General features: G+C 44.5%; 1 protein-coding gene across 1 annotated transcript; it reads right to left on the bottom strand.

Moving 5' to 3' along the window:
• Positions 1-4,871: 4,871 nt before the first annotated feature.
• LOC129860334 (transmembrane protein 204-like) lies at positions 4,872-16,346 on the bottom strand. Its single transcript, XM_055930652.1, has 3 exons — positions 14,678-16,346; positions 13,651-13,806; positions 4,872-6,200 (listed from the first exon to the last, which is right to left on the bottom strand). The coding sequence occupies exons 1-3, from the start codon at positions 14,970-14,972 to the stop codon at positions 5,956-5,958; spliced, it is 696 nt and encodes a 231-aa protein (XP_055786627.1). The 5' UTR covers positions 14,973-16,346; the 3' UTR covers positions 4,872-5,955.
• Between the last annotated feature and the right edge of the window lie 3,375 nt (positions 16,347-19,721).

Raw genomic sequence — 19,721 nt, 5'->3', positions numbered from 1 at the left:
GTGACTCTGGGCACTCCAATCCTAACTTCCCCAGGAGGACTGCTTTGAGCACGTATTCATATTCAAATACATCTGAAAACACAAACATAAGGGGAAATAGCATATCCTAGCTAGTTCCACAAGGACAGCTATTTTTACTGCCAATATGTTTTTTCAAAGGAAAGACACTGGAGGCATTGTGTTCGATTCCTGCGTATCCCCACCCACAGGATGATGCACTTCCTGTTCTGTGTGACCACTGACCAATAACCTGTAAAAGATTATTCTGCTTATCTGCATCGAAATGACCATTGCACTGCCAAGGTGGTTAAGAGTGTTGGGCCAGTAAACAACAGGTTGCTGGTTCCAATCCCAGAGTCGACTAGGTGAAAAATCCATCTTTGCAAGGCACTTAACCCTAATTTCTCCTGTAAGTCACTCTGGAAAAGAGTGTCTGCTAAATGACTCAAAACTCCAAGCAGTGTTGCTTTACTCAGAACAGATCAAATATGAGGTATTTCTAAAGATAGGCTAACCTATATTGTTTGATACTACCAACTCTAATCCTAGTCTAAATGCAAATTGAGCCTTACAGCAGCGCATAAAACGATCAGCTAATGAGATATTTTATGTTACTCTAATGAACATTTTAAGTTGATAAGATTTAGAGATGTTATTAAGGGTTAACCGTTAGTCGATTAGCCACAGAAAATACATTTGACATGTCATGCTAATCAGTCTGTAGGTTGATTTGCATAATTTAATGGTATTCAATTTCTGTCAGAATTTTATAAATCTCATCAGTCATAAAACAGGAGCAGCACGAAGCAGCTAACAACAACAGCTAAGCTAGCTTTCTTTTGTTGTCCAGAAACCAAAGGCACAATCCTAGTCATATTAACAACTCATCCTAGTTGCTTCAAATGTACATTTTCCCTCTTTCTAAGTGTCTAACGGAGATGTTCATCTCTGTCACATGAAATGGCTTGCGTAAGGTACTTATTTAGAACAGTGCTTTCCCACAAATTCATTACAGTAGTTGCATGTTCAATAATACGAGAGGCTTGCTATTGTCACATGTTTTTTAAGCTCTTAATGACAAATGTCCGCTCGTTCCATGCACAGTAAGTATTTTCTGTTGGTCACATCATTTTACTGTTTGGAGCGAATTTAACCATTTGTTAACCAGTTAAAGCAGGTTGGTTAGTTGGCAACAAAATTGACCAACATTTGCATACCTAATAAGATTAGCTATACCTCAACTTAATAGGTCGGTCATTCATAGTCTAAACTCATATAACTCAGGGGTTTTCAAGCGGGGGTCTGCGGACGTACTGCAGGGGGGCCACGAAAATATAATAATACGAAAATGAAATAAAGGGTAAAATATATTTTTAATTTCAACGTTTTTATGAATATCGCTAGCAACAACATAATAGACACATTTTGAATGACATACCTACAGTAGAAAATAGGAGAACATCTTTGTAATGATGTCAACTTTATTTCACAACTCCTAATATTGAGCAAATGACACTAATTTGTATTTGCATTTATTATGGATCCCCATTAGCTGCTACCAAGGCAGCAGCTACTCTTCCTGGTGTCCAGCGAAAATAAGGCAGTTTATACAGACTGTGTGCTCTCAGGCCCCCACTCCACCCCTACCAAATATATACAGAATCCATGTGTACGTGTATAGTACGTATGTTATCGTGTGTGTGTGTGTGTGTGTGTGTGTGTGTGTGTGTGTGTGTGTGTGTGTGTGTGTGTGTGTGTGTGTGTGTGTGTGTGTGTGTGTGTGTGTGTGTGTGTGTGTGTGTGTGTGTGTATGCTTGTGTCTGTGCCTATGTTTGTGTTGCTTCACAGTCCCCACTGTTCCATAAGGTTGTTTTTTTATCAGTTTACTCATTGAAGCTAATTACTTACTGGAGTATCTGACAGTGGTCGCATTCCCATGCTTAGACGTTGCATGCCTCAACCATTGGTTTCGTGCCACATAATCAACTGTGCCGTCGGGCATCAGATTGCTATAACATGATGTGATTAGCTAAAATATCAAGATTTGACATGCGCCAGCAACGCTTGGGCAGAGGAACGCGGCCATAGGCTTTGAAAAAGCACCCTTGAGTGGCGCTGGCTGCTGGTAAGCTTTCTTGACGTAATACATAAAACATTTTTACCAATACCTGACTAGCCTTTGTTTAACCAAATAAACGGCTGCTATTATCGAAAAGGTGTTTGGAGTTACCTTTCTATCGAATAGGCTATGTTCAAGTTTACTCTCTTAATTATAATGTGGGGAGGTAAAAAGTCTAATAAACTATCGACCATATCTATTCATTTTCAAATGTTGATTACTTCTTCTTGCCATTCACCTGATGATAAGACAAGGCATGTGAAATAATGTATGTTTTATTAACGTGCACTGAGTGTACAAAACATTAGGATCACCTTCCAAATATTGAGTTTCACCTCTTGACCCTCAGAACAGCCTCAATTCGTCGGGGAATGGATCCTACAAGGTGTTGAACGTGTTCCACGGGAATGCTGGCCCATGTTGACTCCAATGCTTCCCACAGTTGTCAAGTTGTCTCGATGTCTTTTGGGTGGTGGACCGTTCTTTATACACACGAGAAACTGTTGAGCGTGAAAAACCCAGCAGTGTTGCAGTTCTTGACACTCTCAAACCGGTGTGCCTGGCACCTACTACCATCAATAAGGGATTATAGCATTCACCTGGATTCACCTGGTCAGTCTGTCATGGAAAGAGCAGGTGTTCCTAATGTTATGTACACTCAGTGTATGATGGGGGTCCCTGGGTCGCTGGGTTTGTCTGGGCAGTGGTCCCTGGACAAGAAAAGGTTGAAGACCCCCTTGAAGACTGCCTCTCTCTCTGAGACATACTGAAGAAGTATGTCATACTGACGCAGTATGTATGATACAGTATGTCAGCTACAGTGTGGAATGTCTCTCCTCAGTCCAGAACTTTAGTGCTATTTCCTGTCATTCATGTTGTCCTTGACTCCATGTGATACGCTACAGGGTTATCGCTACAAGCCTTCATTTACTAAATTTCCATTGCCATCGTCCATCTATTTACAGGGGTGATGCATTTTTTCCATTACCGAGTCAGAAAAAACACTTAAAGAAGTCTCTAGAAGTACAGCTAGACTGATTATGGCAATGGTCACCATTACAGTGATTGTTGTAGTGAAGTCACAAGTTTTGTACTGTATCTCTTAGGCAAAGCTGTAACTTTATGAGAAAAAATGTACACTAGTCTAACACTATTTAATAGGTGTACACAATATGTATTGGTATTTTGACAATGCTTATCTGTGATTGTGAGTTAGCCTATAAATATAGTTAACGTATAGGCTACTTCATATAATTATTTGTAGATGCGTGACTCCTTCAAAGCACTTTACCCTTCACTATAAGCTTAATTTAGGGTCAACTGTCTCAGTATTGCCTGATACAATATGGAGCCTTTTCTCTAGATTAGCTATAGGAAACACTTGGGTGTAGATCAAGAGGACCACTGTGTACCATAGGCAAATTACTTTTACAACTGTAATGTATTGTGTTCATCTTTCATCCGTAAGCCCTAATGCATTTGATTTTTTAGACTCTTGCCACAGTTTTTAAAGATATTTTAAGTATTTTCTAACCATTACCCTCCCTCATAGAATTTAATAAAAAGTATATGTTTGAAGAAAACCACCGCGAAAAATGACAGACGGCCTGTATACTTTTAGTTACACTAAATATTTCTTTATTGAAAATAATCAATGGCAAAGAAATATTGGGGCACTTCCCCGTCTCTTCTATGCTCTCCTCTGCTTCACCTACTCAGTCATCCTTCTCCTCTTTGGTCGCCTCTTCCAAGACCACCTCCTTCTGCTCCTTCATCTCCTCCAAGCAACTGCACCTCCTCATCCTCCAGGCTGCCATACTGCTCGTGGTACCACTGGACGAGCCCTTGTGTGCCTCTTCCTCCACCTCCTCTGTGTGCTCCACCTTCCAGCACAGACTCTCCAGGTGGCCTGCAGCTTCTGGGCTCGGTCAAACACCTCGTCCCCCTTGGGCCGCAGCTCCTCTGCCTTATCAATGATGTTTGTTAGTAAGCCAGTGCATTGGTCCAGTCTTTCCTCCTTAGCCAGGAAAACGTTTTCCAGCTTGGGCAGGTTGTCAGTTCTTCCCCTCCAGTGAGATGTGAGAGACGTATTGCAGTAGTTATATTAATAAATTAAGACAATGCATCAGAATCAAACTTCAGTCTTAGGTATCATGTCTTCTTACCTGGGTGCAGATCCTCGGGTGCATGTACAGAATCATGACAAAGCGGTCATCCATTCCAGGGCCAGCCCTAGAAGAACCCTCTGGGGTAGCAAATGCTGTTGGTCGTATGCGAGCCATGCAGGGTATAACTATGGCAAGGGCAGCCATAGTGGCCAAATCCAGGGCAGTGAAGCCAGGGGGTGGGAAGCAAGTGTTTGAACCAAAACTAACCAATTGAACCAAAACTACTCCGAATTGGATTCCTTGACCAAAATGATCTATCGTCATGGATAGTTGGCAACACTGAGCAAAATTGAATTTTGATAAAAATCTGGGGTTAGGAGACTTAAGTTAGGGTCAGCTGATGACTTACACTGCAATTCATGTCTTTCCTTCCGTCACATCAAAGCCAATCTGACACCAACTACAATGAAACTTCACTCTAAATTGTCTACTCTAAATCTACTCTAAATTATGGTTTGTGAAGTTTTGCATGGGTTTTTTGCTTTGTGTTGCCAATATTTTGTCTTGCCACAAATACCAGAATTTATAAGAATCCTGGACATCCTACACAATAGAACAGTAATTTAAAGAGACAACACTAGACATTATTGCATTTGTCTTATTTATTATTATTTTCATGCATACTCACTGTTTGGTTTGAAAGTGACTACTCCACAAACGGCTGATTTCTTTGCAGCAATATGATATAAGATCATTATTTTAATACAACTGTATACCACTAATTTAAGTACATGTACCACAAGTGAGCAGATTATCAAAAGGAAAGTGTCCTTACCAAATGAGCTCAAATGTTTATGGTATTTACTGTGTCTGTTGGGCCAATCTGAAATCATCAATGACTGTACATAATATGAATGAATGTCCTGAGGTCTGAGGATCTGAGCAAAATGTGTTGTCAAATTGCCATTAAACACCCTTTGGTGGTTTGGATAGAATGAATTAATATGCGTACACTTCACTTGACAACAGTGTGTTCTCAAGATTAAGGTAGAAATATGGTACCTAATCGACAGTTTTTAAGTATACTTTGAATGTATTGGATGGGGTTAACTCATTTTCAAGTCGATGCTAACTAGAGAGTTGTAACCTAAATCACTTTTAATATTAAGAATAATATAAACAATATGCAGGAAATATATGTTATTACATAAGTACACATAGAACAAAACATGTCAAGACCCAGCTTGATCTCTTCCAGGGTGTTTTCAGGGGGTGTTGCCGAGGAAATACAAAATTCTCTCTACAAATTCCAGGTCAAACAAACCTTCAAGCACACCTTTGAGTAATTGGCTTACAGCATGTCTACTAAAATGATACATTCACTACAGCTTATGGTTTTTAACACTGACTTTTCATTCAGAATTTTAGATGGAGGTTTTATGGAGAAACTATCCTTGCAGCAAGGAGCATTACTCAGTCCAGGGCAGCATTTGAGTCCATGAGTCATTGTAGATGATAGCCATCACGTGAGAAGATGTAAAACTGTACGACAGTGAAAGCATGTTAGTCCAGCACCGGTAGAGTCACGTCAAAACAAGTGTCTTCTATAGAGTCATTCATTGAGGCACCTGGTCGGATAAGAATATGAGGAGACAGTCAGAACATTGTCTGTTCTTCAGCATGTTAGGTTGTCCTTATTGACGAATGGAGGTCAGGGCTCAGGGGTGCTCAGCAGGGCGACTCCACATAGTCGTTGTCGAGGCGTGGGTGGAAGTTCGACGCCAGCGAGCGGCTGATAACAATGACACGGGGCGTGAGGCAGTCGTCGCGGCGATGCAGGATGTTCCAGATGAGCATGGCGGCGGCCAGAGTGGCCAATAGGCAGGCGGCGATGTCCACGTAGCACGAGTAGGACAGGTGCGTGTACGGGCCGATCCGGTAGAACGTCACCAAGCCGATTACCAGCACAAAACCTGGGGAGGGAGAGACAGGGAAGGGTTAATTCAATGAGACCTGAGTCATTTAAAACAAATACTGTAGCTCCTCAAGTGCCGATGTGTATTTTGGTCTTCATCTGAAACAATTTATTAATTGAATTTCTTTAACAGTGACGTTAATGGAGAGGGGATGTAAAATCTAATCTCACTGTTGCTAACTTTTCTAAAATCTTCACGATTCATTCTAGTCAGCATTGACAGTATATCAGTAATTTCATCACAACTTAAAAGAGCATTAACAATCAATGTTTTTTTTTCTCTGGGATTGGCTTCTGAGATTTCAGCATCAAAGGAAACACAAGGAAATGTCATACTTCTCACAAAAGCTATGCAAATAAGTTTTAAGGACATTCTAATTCCTTATTGATTTAATCTTAAAACACATTGTTGTAGCCTACGCCACTATGATCCAGGTTAGGAAGATCACAAAAGAGAGAATACTATTCTCAACAAGAGTCAACTATTTCATTGTTCATCAAGAAACTTTAGCTCTCTGTTTTTGCCTTTTTTTGGTCACCATCACACTGTTAAGGTTTGGATATGAATTGGTGAAATAACCCCGGGGGGGGGGGGATTTAACCCTGTCCTCCCAACCAACCCTGTTCTCCCACAAAGTATGACAACATTTGTAACTGAAATTAACCATCAGCCACAATGGATTGACCACTAACCTAGATCTCAAAGAGGAAGTGCATTTCATGGATTTAAGTAATGCCTGGAGCCAGTCAATAGTTCATCAATAACACTCATCTGGGAGCATGTCCAATCAAGAGTTGGTATAAATAAAGGCACCAAAAATAATTGCTGGAAAATGGGATGATGGCCCATTAGGATTTGAATCAGTCAGTTTCCTGTGGCAGGTCAGAATGCCAGTGCCAGTGCTGGACTAGCGTTGAAATGTTGTGTAATTGGCTCTCTCTCTCTACGGGTCATTCCGATTCATAAGCCGGTCTTTGTTTATGAGAGGATGTCAGTAGGTAATTGTATATATGCCTGTGTGACTTATGAGTGTGTGTATGTGTCTTATGTGAAGGTGTGTCTGCATTTGAGTGCAAGTGTTTGTCCGTCTGTGTGTGTCTCCCTGACTCCTTTTCTAAGAAACCACAAAGCCCCTCACCTCCCCAGTGCTGGGGCTCCAGGCTGGGTGGGCTGTGTGAACCGCTTTTTTTTTGGGGCACAGTCTAATCTCTCTGGCTTCCTTCCTCTTCTTCCTCTTTCCATCCTTTCTTCCTCCCCCCCCCTCTATTGGGCCGTTTGACAATATCTATCAGGCAGTCCGAAAGACACTGACAGGGCACTACCTTGAACTTTTTTTTAGAAGGAGTACCGTGTGCGCCTAAGTTGAACCATTTTGCCGCACCCAGAAATATTTGAGCACAAGGAAAAATATTTGATGTAATAAAGCTAGAATCTTGAATTTTTCTAGGCGCACTGGTGCTCCTAATTTCTAATTCCAGGTCGCACAGCAAAATATGTAGCCACAAGTGCAAGTAAAATGGTCGCACAATAGAGCCCTGATTGACTGAACCACTTATCATCTTATCATACTTAGTGAAAGTCCTGGAAATGCACTACCTTACTGATTACTTACAATTGATCTCCAATTGATATCAAATCAAAATCTAATCAAACTTTATTTGTCATCTGCGCCGAATACATGTGTAGACCTTACCGTGAAATGCGTACTTACAAGCCCTTAACCAACAGTGCAGTTCAAGAAAGAGTTAAGAAAATATTTACCAAATACACAAAGTAAAAAATATTCAAACGTAACACAATAAAATAACAATAACGAGGCTATATACAGGGGGTAGCGTTACAGGTTTGTTGAGGTAATTTGTACATGGAGGTAGGGGTGAAGTGACTGTGCATAGATAATAAACAGCGAGTAGCAGCAGTGTAAAAAAAACAAATGGGGGGATGTCAATGTAAATAATCCGGTGGCCATTTGATTAATTGTTCAGCAGTCTTGTAGCTTGTGGGTAGAAGCTGTTAAGGAGCCTTTTGGTCCTAAACTTGGTGCTCCAGTGCCTCTTGTCGTGCGGTAGCAGAGAAAACCATCTATGACTTGGGTGACTGGAGTCTTTGACCATTTTTGGGGCTTTCCTTTGACACCGCCTATCGCTTTTGACTTGCTTTTCTAACCCTCCAGAAAGAAGCACATTTTCCCCTGGTATATTTTGTTTTAGTTGTGCCAATGCCCTGTTGTGTAGGGGAGACACAACTGCCAAGGCCACAGTTTGGGCATGGTGCCAGCTGTAACCCCCCCGGCTTAAGTGCAACAGAGTTTAAACCTGAATCTTAAACGCACATGAATCTCTAACCCTTCACCTTTGACCCTCTGATCTTGACTCTCTCCATTCCGTCACACATTCCTGAGCATATCAGTCTCAAGGGGTGAAAACGGGCCGGTGTTATACTCAGCCAAGGCTCAGACCTGCTGCCGATAGCACTGTTGAGATATCACTGAATGGAATTGGATATTGTTATCCCACTGTCTGCATGTGATAGCTGAGGTTTTTGGCTCATCTGAAAACGCAAACAGAGCATTCTTTCCCGAGAAAGACTGGCTGCTGGTAAAAATAACTCCCATTCACAGCAGAGAGAGAGACAGGCCAATTCTCAGTGGGGGAGGAGAGGAACGAGGGATGATTTGCTGAGTGGTGGAGGTATACTAAACTGAACCGAACTCAGGAAATGAAGGCCTTTTACACTTGAGCCTAGATTAAGTGAAGGCATTGGGAATGCTGGGAAATCACTGAGCTTGCTGGTTTTAAACATATTGTAAATAATGTCTCGATTTTCTTCCAGTGGAGATTACGTTCATGAATTGCCTGGCTGGGCTGCGGGACAGTGTATGTGCATTGATTATTCAAATGTAAAGTTAACAGGCATTACCCCAGGATTCTTGAAAATAACTAACGTTTATCAACCAATCAGCATCCAGGATCCCCCCCAACCTTTGTCATCAGAACAGCCTCAATTCGTCGGGGCATGGACTCAACAAGGGGTCGAAAGTGTTCCACAGGGATGCTGGCCCATGTTGACTCCAATGCCTCCCACCTTTGGTTGGTGGACGATTCTTTATACACACGGAAAACTGTTGAGCATGAAGCGTTGCAATTCTTGACACAAACCGGTGCGCCTGGCATCTACTACCATACCCCGTTCAAAGGCACTTAAATCTGTTGCCTTGCCCATTCACCCTCTGAATGGCACACATACACAATCCATGTCTCAATTGTCTCAAGGCTTAAAAATCCTTATTTAACCAGTCTTCTCCCCTTCATCTAAACTGATTGAAGTGGATTTAACAAGTGACATCAATAAGGGATCATAGCATTCACCTGGTCAGTCTGTGTCATGGAAAGAGCAGGTGCTCTTAATGTTTTGGATACTCAGTGTATAATAAGGCAATGAGTAGCCTTGGGAACACTGATACCTAGTAACCATTGTTATCTCTTACATTTATCATTTTCATTTTCACATTTATCTCTTCTGCTATGAAGTCCTCACCAAGGGTCATCGCAAGTCATCTATTGTTTTGCTCAGTCTTGTTGATCAAATATGGTGAAGTCTTCAGATAGTGGCATTTGAGTACAAAGGAAGATGCCATTTTTCCAGCAGCATGTATTTTTAGCTGGTGGAAGTAGGTGTGTATGTGTCTGTCTGGCTCATTAGTCGTGTCACTATTCTTACTAATGTATTATAATAGACGGCCTGTTTTTGAAAACAGCTACCAACGACCGCCATAGATATCCATACCTAATTCATCTGCCATTGTATTAAAGGGATAATCCACCCCAAACACCTAATCCCTATGATTAACGGTGTTAAAAAACACTAGTGCAGAGTATGTTGCTATGGCAACAACACACATTTCCCACAGACACACAGGGCGCATTGCGAGATGATACTTGAAGGAGAAATTGGGTTGAATAATTTGGTACGCTGTTTAGATTGGGCACGTCTAAGCAAAGTATATACTTTTTCATAACGATATGAACGGATGGATGTGTTCTAGACAAGAATGCCTATTGGCTGATTTGGAGTGCAGGTAATTGTTTTAAAAGCGTTATCAAATGCGATAGTGTGTTATCCCCTATCTCCAGTGACAAGAAACATGTACATTGCATTCGGAAAGTATTCAGACCACTTCCCTTTTTTCACATTTTGTTACATTACAGCCTTATTCTAAAAGGTATTACATATAAAAAAAAATCCTCATTAATCTACCCACAATACCCGATAATGACAAAGCAAAAACAGGTTTTTCTATATATTTTTTTGCAAATTATTAAACAAACAAAAAACATACCTTCTTTACGTTAGTATTCAGACCATTTGCTATTAGACTCAAAATAGAGCTCAGGTGCATCTGGTTTCCATTGATCATCCTTGAGATGTTTCTACAACTTGATTGGAGTCCACCTGTGGTAAATTCAATTGATTGGACATGATTTGGAAAGACACACACCTGTCTATGTGAGGTCCCACAGTTGACAGTGCATGTCAAAGCAAAAACCAAGCCATGAGGTAGAAGGGATTTTCTGTAGAGCTCCGAGACAGGATTGTGTCGAGGCACAGATCTGGAGAAGGGTACCCAAAAAATGTGTTGAAGGTCCCCAGGTAGACAGTGGCCTCCATCATTTTTAAATGGAAGAAGTTTGGAACCACCAAGACCCTTCTTAGAGCTGCTGTCCTGCCCAAACTGAGCAATCAGGGGAGAAGGACCTTGGTCAGGGAGGTGACCAAGAACCTGATGGTCACTCTGATAGTTCCTCTGTGGAGATGGGAGAACTTTCCAGAAGGACAACCATCTCTGCAGCACTCCACCAATCAGGCCTTTATGGTTGAGTGGCCAGACAGAAGCCACTCCTCAGTAAAAGGCATGACAGCCCACATGGCTCTCAGACCATGAGAAACAAGATTCTCTGGTCTGATGAAACCAAGATTGGCCTGAATGCCAGTGGCCGGGACTGGGAAACTAGTCAGGATCGAGGGAAAGATTAACGGAGAAAAGTACAGAGAGATCCTTGATGAACACCTCATCAAGAGCACTCAGAATGTTCACCTTCCAACAGGACAATGACCCGAAGCACACAGCCAAGACAACGCAGGAGTGGCTTCGGGACAAGTCTCTGAATGTCCTTGATTGGCCCAGCCAGAGCCCGGACTTGAACCCGATCGAACGTCTCTGTGGAGACCTGAAAATAGCTGTGCAGCAACGCTCCCCATCCAACCTGACAGCTTGAGAGAATCTGCAGAGAAGATTGAGAGAAACTCCCCAAATACGTGTGCCAGGCTTGTAGCGTCATACCCACGAAGACTCAAGGCTGTAATCGTTTTTTGTTTTTTTATACATTTCCAACCATTTCTAAAAATATGTTTTGACTTTGTCATTATGGGGTATCGTGTGTAGATTGATGAGGGGGAAAAACAAATTAATTCATTTAAAAATAAGTCTGTAACGTAACAAAATGTGGAAAAAGGCAAAGGGTCTGAATACTTTCCGAATGCACTCTAGCTATGATACACAATTTACTAATTTCACAGACGGACCATATCGAAGTTAAATCATGGGGGAAATGTGTATTTTACCCACAGATAGAACATAGGGTTTCACCAAAATGACAGGAGCTTCATGATTTTTATTTTGGGGGTGCATTATCCCTTTACCACGAGAGACACTTTATAGCATGCCAAGCAATAGTTTGTCTCAGTGGGTTCTTTTGGAAGGGAATCAGTGATTATTTGGGTGGGTCCCGTCTAAGACCTTCAGATAAAAGTCCCGGCGATGCCTGCCGAAGAAGCTAGCATCGAGAGGGGACCCTGTATTTGCCCCTGTTCCTGAACATTCTGTAAACAGGCATAAAAGCTAGGCCAAGATTATCTGGACAGCGGCTGTCCCCACCCTACAGCATTAATCTACCAACTAACCCAACACACACACACGAACGCGCACACACATATACACACACACCCTCACTTCCAGAACACAGTCAGTCCCTGTCGAACTGTCTTTCGTGTCTGCTCTCCCCCTGTTTCCTCCTCTGCTCGGGGTTTGCATAACAGGTAGCCGCAGGCATTTCCTCGTCCTGAACAGGGATATCCTGGCGCCAGACAGTCGCTCCCTGGCTCGCTGGAACTCCGGCCGGCCCACCAGCCCAGACTGACGGCCTGCTATATTTAGCCATCAGACCCTTGGATGCTGCGCCTGCTGTGCCACAATACTACCCGGGGCTGACATCCCTAAACAACAAGCTGTGCACTCAACAAAATGTGACAACGTCACACTTCCTCAAAAGGGGCACTGGGACAAGGCCATGCCCACACTGCCGCACAATCCCCTGGGATGGATGAAGGAGAGGGGTCTTACATTTACATCATTTAGCAGACGCTCTTATCCAGAGCGACTTACAAGTACATACATTCATACTTTTTTGTACTGGCCCCCCGTGGGAATCGAACCCACAACCCTGGCGTTGCAAGCACCATGCTCTACCAACTGAGCCACACGGGCCACGATCTTGATTTGCCCTTGCCCTTACCGCCCACCTCCTCTCTTTCTTCCCATTGCTATTCCTGGTTGTTATCGTCTTTAATTGACTTTCCAAGAAAATTCCTTCTTGGAACGATAAGGGCTGATTCTAGTCTTTTTTTTCCCTTTTCTGTTTCCTAGTCACCCCCCAGTTTGATTTGTTTGGTTGCTCTGGATTTATTTATGCATTTTGTCCTCAAGCCAATCCTCAAAGCTCCAAGGGTTCCTCTTTTGTGCTCTACTGGGGAACAACAAGGGACTTTTATGTTTCTTTACAGCAACACACTGTGACCATTTTTAGATCTGAGGAATGCTCAGAAAAGCCTCAAGCGACTCTGTTGAACATTTCAAAGTTGAAATCAAAAGTCAGACACGTGTAATAGGTGTTTTTTAGTGTTGTTGTCTCTCACTTATGTTTAGGTGTCTGCTGGCCTCCACACTCATTTGTGTTTTGGAAAAATGGAACAAAAATGTCCATGGCATGTATATTTTTATCAAATTTCACATCGAATTCAACTCTGTGCTTGACCCGCTGCAGTGGTTATGTCCAGGCTTGTAGGTGTCTGGTTTCCACTCTACTGGGACTGCCACATCATGTCAGAGTCACGGTATAGGCCAGTGTTACTGTTTCTCAACCATTTTTTTGTGCCAATGACTGGCAAGCTATTACCCTTCCTTCCCTTTTTGGAGGACTGCCGAAATTAAAAACTATCACTTGAGAAAACAATTATAATAATCAGGTACACCTAACGATCTCAAGGACCGGTAAACTTCATTCTAGGGACCAGTGCCGGTCCGCGGACCAGAGGTTGCTGACATTAGGCTAGGCTATATGTCATGTTGTGCAGTGTATTCAACATACTGGTGTGGATGTATAGTACTCACTGGCCAACTGGAAGAGTGCGGCGATGGCCTCCTCCCACCACTGGGAGTCCTGGGTGACAAAGGGCAGCTCCATCAGGCCCAGCAGGAAGATCAGCTGACCGGCCGTCAGCGCCACTGTGGCCATCAGGTTACACGCTCGCATCATGTCAAACTGCACTGGAGGGAGAAATTATGAATAGGGCAAGTTATTATCTCAAACTAAACCAGAGACATTAGGGCAAAATCATGTGATGACACCTGTTGATATCAGAGTCCAATGTGTCATATCAAATAACCACTCATGAGCTGAGCTGATCAATGTCAGTACAATGATGCATCTTTGTGTGTAGCCTTTATCAAGGGCTTAATGAACTGATGTATTCACTGCAAATCAACATTGTTTTTGCATCTGTAGACAATGCCCTATGATTTCTGACAGTTATTTTTGTTTGTTATTGTTATTGCTATTTGTTATCACTGAATGAGGTCCCCTGGACTGCCGCTGCTTGTTATGCAGCTGGACTGCCACTGCTTGTTATGCAGCTGGACTCCCGCTGCTTGTTATATGCAGCTGGACTGCCGCTGCTTGTTATGCAGCTGGACTGCCGCTGCTTGTTATGCAGCTGGACTGCCGCTGCTTGTTATGCAGCTGGACTGCCGCTGCTTGTTATGCAGCTGGACTGCCGCTGCTTGTTATGCAGCTGGACTGCCGCTGCTTGTTATGCAGCTGGCCAGGATCATGCTGCTTCTGGTTTTGCTATTTATTTATTTTATTTAACCTTTATTTAACTAGGCAAGTCAGTTAAGAACAAATTCTTATTTACAATGAAGGCCTACCCCGGCCAAACCCTAACCTGTACAACGCCTGGCCAATTGTGCACAGCCTGGAACCGATCCAGGGTCTATAGTGACGCCTTAGACCGCTGCGCCACTCAGGAGCCCAATAGGCCTACAGTATCCATCTACCCATACATGCACATCAATTAGGCGCACTCTTAACTATGGGTTTTGGAATGAAGCACACTCATGAAACACAAACACACATTACATTTGACAGTGCTACGGGACTCCTGGTAGCCTGTGTATTCCGAGCCCCAGCCCAGACCCTCACACGGCATCTGAGTCCCCTGACCTCTCCTCCCGCCCCCCCCAGCCCCAGGTTCATCCCGGTCCCTCTCTCCTCCAGTCATGACAGGGCACATCCTCCACAGCCCCACGTTGCGCTTGCGTCCATCCTCCAGGGCCTGCAGCACCCAGCTGGGGGTGAAAGCTGCCACGTTGTTGAGTACCAGGGACAGCAGGGCCACCATCACCGCCACCGCCACCAGCCGCTGCACGGCCATGCACCGCTGCCCGCCCGCCACCTCTCCCTCCCCCACCTCCTCCCTCTCTTCGTCCCCCTCTTCCTCTCCCGTGCTGCTCTGCCTCTCCTGGGCAGCAACACCAGCGGCGCTTGGGGCACCCCGGTTCTCCTCCTCCTCCACTGCCAGTCAGCTAGCTGCTAATGCTAACCCCAGGCAGTCGCACCGCTGAAGAAAAAAGGGAACGTCTTGTTAGCTCAGCTAAAGAACATCTCCGTTCATCCTCATTTGTTTTTGGTGGTGGAGGTGGGTTGGTTCAGCCTTCCTCCTCGGAGTGCACAGTGGGCAGGCAGGGTTTAATCCGACCGACACCGAGGTCCATTCCACTGGCTCTGGTGACTGGCTGCAGCTTGACTCTTGGTCTCAAACCTCGCTATTCTCTCTTCAACCGTCTCTTTTCCACTTGTATCACCCCTTTTCTCTCCACTTCTGATTTCTTCTGGCTGCCCTCCTCACCGTTGGTTCTCTGCAGTTTCAAGTTATTTTCTTCACTGTGTAGGCGCCTGTCTCTTTATCCCTTCAGTTTCTTTCTTCGTTCTTCTGTGTTTTTTTTCTTCAGACTCTACACCAGGGGTAGTGGGAAAGTGGAGAAGCAGAGTAGAGCAGCAGAGCAGATCGTCTGGATCGTGTTGCTAAGGGCCAGTTGCTCACTGACAGCTCACTGAGGCTTAACCAAGAAAGGGCTTTGTCAGCTGGAAGAGCGATTTCTCACTGCGCAAGCTTTAGTCTTCTTTTGACCCTCCTCTTACTCTCTCTTTCTGGGAAGTGTTGCTGCTCCTGCTCTCTCTCTCTTTCTGGGAAGTGTTGCTGCTCCTGCTCTCTCTCTCTTTGGGAAGAGTTGCTGCTCCTGCTCTCTCTCTCTTTCTGGGAAGTGTTGCTGCTCCTGCTCTCTCTCTCTTTCTGGGAAGTGTTGCTGCTCCTGCTCTCTCTCTCTTTGGGAAGAGTTGCTGCTCCTGCTCTCTCTCTCTTTCTGGGAAGTGTTGCTGCTCCTGCTCTCTCTCTCTCTTTGGGAAGAGTTGCTGCTCCTGCTCTCTCTCTCTTTGGGAAGAGTTGCTGCTCCTGCTCTCTCTCTTTGGGAAGAGTTGGTGCTCCTGCTCTCTCTCTCTTTGGGAAGAGTTGGTGCTCCTGCTCTCTCTCTCTCTGGGAAGAGTTGGTGCTCCTGCTCTCTCTCTCTCTGGGAAGAGTTGGTGCTCCTGCTCTCTCTCCTTGGGAAGAGTTGGTGCTCCTGCTCTCTCTCTCTCTTTCTGGGAAGTGTTGCTGCTCCTGCTCTCTCTCTCTCTCTGGGAAGAGTTGGTGCTCCTGCTCTCTCTCTTTGGGAAGAGTTGGTGCTCCTGCTCTCTCTTTCTCTCTCTCTTTGGGAAGAGTTGGTGCTCCTGCTCTCTCTTTCTCTCTCTCTTTGGGAAGAGTTGGTGCTCCTGCTCTCTCTCTCTCTCTCTCTTTGGGAAGAGTTGGTGCTCCTGCTCTCTCTCTCTCTCTCTGGGAAGTGTTGCTGCTCCTGCTCTCTCTCGCTTTGGGAAGAGTTGGTGCTCCTGCTCTCTCTCTCTCTGGGAAGAGTTGGTGGTCCTGCTTTCTCTCTGGGAAGTGTTGCTGCTCCTGCTCTCTCTCTCTTTGGGAAGAGTTGGTGCTCCTGTTTCTCTCTCGCTCTCTCTGGGAAGAGTTGGTGCTCCTGCTCTCTCTTTCTCTGGGAAGTGTTGCTGCTCCTGCTCTCTCTCTCTTTGGGAAGTGTTGCTGCTCCTGCTCTCTCTCTCTTTGGGAAGAGTTGGTGCTCCTGCTCTCTCTCTCTCTTTCTGGGAAGTGTTGCTGCTCCTGCTCTCTCTCTCTTTGGGAAGAGTTGGTGCTCCTGCTCTCTCTCTCTCTGGGAAGTGTTGCTGCTCCTGCTCTCTCTCTCTCTGGGAAGAGTTGGTGCTCCTGCTCTCTCTCTCTCTCTCTGGGAAGAGTTGGTGCTCCTGCTCTCTCTCTCTCTGGGAAGAGTTGGTGTTCCTGCTCTCTCTCTCTCTGGGATAAGTTGGTGCTCCGGTTTCTCTCTCGCAAGAGTTGGTGCTCCTGCTCTCTCTCTGGGAAGAGTTGGTGCTCCTGTTTCTTTCTCGCTCTCTCTGGGAAGAGTTGGTGCTCCTGTTTCTCTCTCGCTCTCTCTGGGAAGAGTTGGTGCTCCTGCTCTCTCTCTCTCTCTGGGAAGAGTTGGTGCTCCTGCTCTCTCTCTCTCTCTGGGAAGAGTTGGTGCTCCTGCTCTCTCTCTCTCTCTGGGAAGAGTTGGTGCTCCTGCTCTCTCTCTCTCTCTATCTGGGAAGAGTTGGTGCTCCTGCTCTCTTGGTCTATGGGAAGAGTCGGTGCTCCTGGTACAGCTCAGTCCCAGCGGTCAAAAAATGATTAGAATAAAGGGTTCGGGGTGGGAGATATCAGTCTGTGGCTCCAACAGGTTTGACCAGACAACTCCCTCCCTCACTCTGTGTGTGAGAATGTGTGCTCCTGAGACTCACTTAGAGAGGACAGCCCATAGAGCCTAAGTGGCGTTCCAGATGCTGCAGCTCTTCTTCTGCCTGTGTGTGTGTGACAGCGACAAACACACTGGCCCCCACAGCCCGACCAGCAACAGGATGCGTTTCCTGATAGGAAAACGGTCAGAGGGGGGCAAAAGGCAAAAGGGTCTCCTCTGTCCTTTTTTTTAATCCTAAACCCTCTCTATCTCTCTATCTCTGTCTGTTTACCTACTCTCTCTGTGTCTTTCTCTCTGTGTCGCCAAACCTACTAAGGTTATTTTCTGGCTCTGAAAGATCTGTGTGAGACTTGGATTCAGAGAACGATAGAGCCTTGGGGATTTGAGGGGCTGTGGCCATAGAGAGCAGGCTTTTGGCTGCAAGTGCAGTGCTACATAGCACGGGTCTCTGCAAGGCAAGCTTGGCCTCATTTTTCCCCCGCCAGTGAGTACCAAGGCCCCTAAAGATTCCGGGCATTTCCTGTTGCCTAACTTTAATAAACAAACCCACATCTGTATCAGCTAAAGAGAGAAGTTGGAGGAGGGGGAACACAAATAGGGTCCAGATGGGTGTGGAATCTGGAATGGTGGCTGAGTGAATGGGGGATTGAGGTTGACGTAGATGAGAAAGAGAGCGAGAGAGAGAATAAGTGTGTGCGTGCGTGCATGCATGTGTGTTTGTGAGAGAGTTGAGTTGGATCTCCCTGCAACCATTCTTCTATGCCTAATACCCCGTGGCAAGCATATATCCAAGGCTTAGCTTCCTGCCCTGAGCTCTGGGTCTGGATTCCCACGCACAGATTCATACCGCTGTCTGTGATTTAAATCAATGTTTACGTGTTAAAGCGGTTTAGAAGAGATTTAGAGATGTTGATTTGGTTCGATGTTGAAAGTGGAGCCTGGGCAGTGTGCCAGAAATCAATTGCTGACCTGTATATGCAAGAAATCAAATAACTATTACAAATGCTTTCAACGTTTTACTGAATGACCTTGAATCAGAAAGGAAGTGGTTTACAATGTTTTCCTTTTTCCAATGCTATGTTAGTCAATAGTTTTCCATTCTCTATTGCATTATGGTTGCTGATCTTATCTTATTCCTAATATACTTTATCAAACAAAATGTCTCCCTCTAACGTCTATGATCAAACAAAATGTCTCTACTCTTTCTCTGCAGTGAGGCAGAATAGGACGACACGGCGAGGATGTGTGTGAAGAACCGCCATCTGGATGTGGCCCGGGTGTCTCTGGGGAACATGGGTAATGCCAGGGCAGTGCGGGCACTACGGGTGCCGAGACCGAGCCTAAACTGGAGGCCAGGGTGGCGGTACTGGCCCTGCAGCTGGGCATGCTGGTAAGAAAACCAACCCACCAGTAGGTGATCATAGCATTTAATGGTAGCTTCACCTCATTTTCAATTCATTTCCTTAGCCAGGTATTGTCATACCTGGTACATAGAGTAAAATAATGGTCAACTATAGGTTGTTTAATTTTATCATTACCACATATACTGTCGGCACCTAGTACTTGTACCAGTAGCATCACCTATGTGATTACCCTGTAATAGTGTAAAAAGTATAGTGTAGTAAGTACATGCTATTATGGAGTATTTACCACTTTTGTCTTAATAAATTTATGATGTCATTAGTAGTATATCTGTCCATACTAAAACACTACATGTGTACTGTCTTTAAGATCATCATTACAGAATAACTTCTTACCTATGAATAATGTCTCTAATCTTAAGTGTTACTAGACTTCCAATGGCCCCACAGGAGGATGCAGAGAAGCTGTAATAACTGCTGCGGGCGCTTCAACCCCCTGAACAAGTTCTACCAGGCATCAGGCCAGTGGCAGCAGGCGGTGGAGACCGCAGAGACCCACGATCACATCCACCTCAGGACCACCTACTACAGCTATGCCAAATACCTGGAGGCCATCGGAGACACGAGCATGGCCCTCATATTGTAATGAGCCAGCTTAGCACTGATGCTATGACTGTTAACATTTGATAAGTTAGCATTTAATTTGACTATGTTAGCATTTGATACATGCAGAAAATCAGTACTGGTCTACAGTGCATTAGCATTTTCACTTGAACCTTGTTCTTGTGTATACAAAATATATAAAATGCATTTATAATATATCTTCAAGTATATCCATCTTATTTGTACAGTATGGGTAGATTTATCAAGGCAACAAACTATCATTATAGTAGATACAGATACATTTCTAAATGTAATCTGTTAGTTACTCAGTTA

The sequence above is a fragment of the Salvelinus fontinalis genome, chromosome 8 (assembly GCF_029448725.1).
Source record: "Salvelinus fontinalis isolate EN_2023a chromosome 8, ASM2944872v1, whole genome shotgun sequence".
In the NCBI taxonomy this organism is placed as follows: Eukaryota; Metazoa; Chordata; class Actinopteri; order Salmoniformes; family Salmonidae; genus Salvelinus; species Salvelinus fontinalis.
This window is presented reverse-complemented; position numbering and strand designations above follow the sequence as displayed.

Coding starts and splice junctions, on each gene's coding strand:
- LOC129860334 (XM_055930652.1), bottom strand. CDS start 14,972: ATGGCCGTGCAGCGGCTGGTGGCGGTGGCGGTGATGGTGGCCCTGCTG. Junction 13,807..14,677: donor GTCCCGTAGCACTGTCAAAT/GTAATGTGTGTT, acceptor TTCTCCCTCCAG/TGCAGTTTGACATGATGCGA. Junction 6,201..13,650: donor CGCACTCTTCCAGTTGGCCA/GTGAGTACTATA, acceptor CTCCCTCCCCAG/GTTTTGTGCTGGTAATCGGC.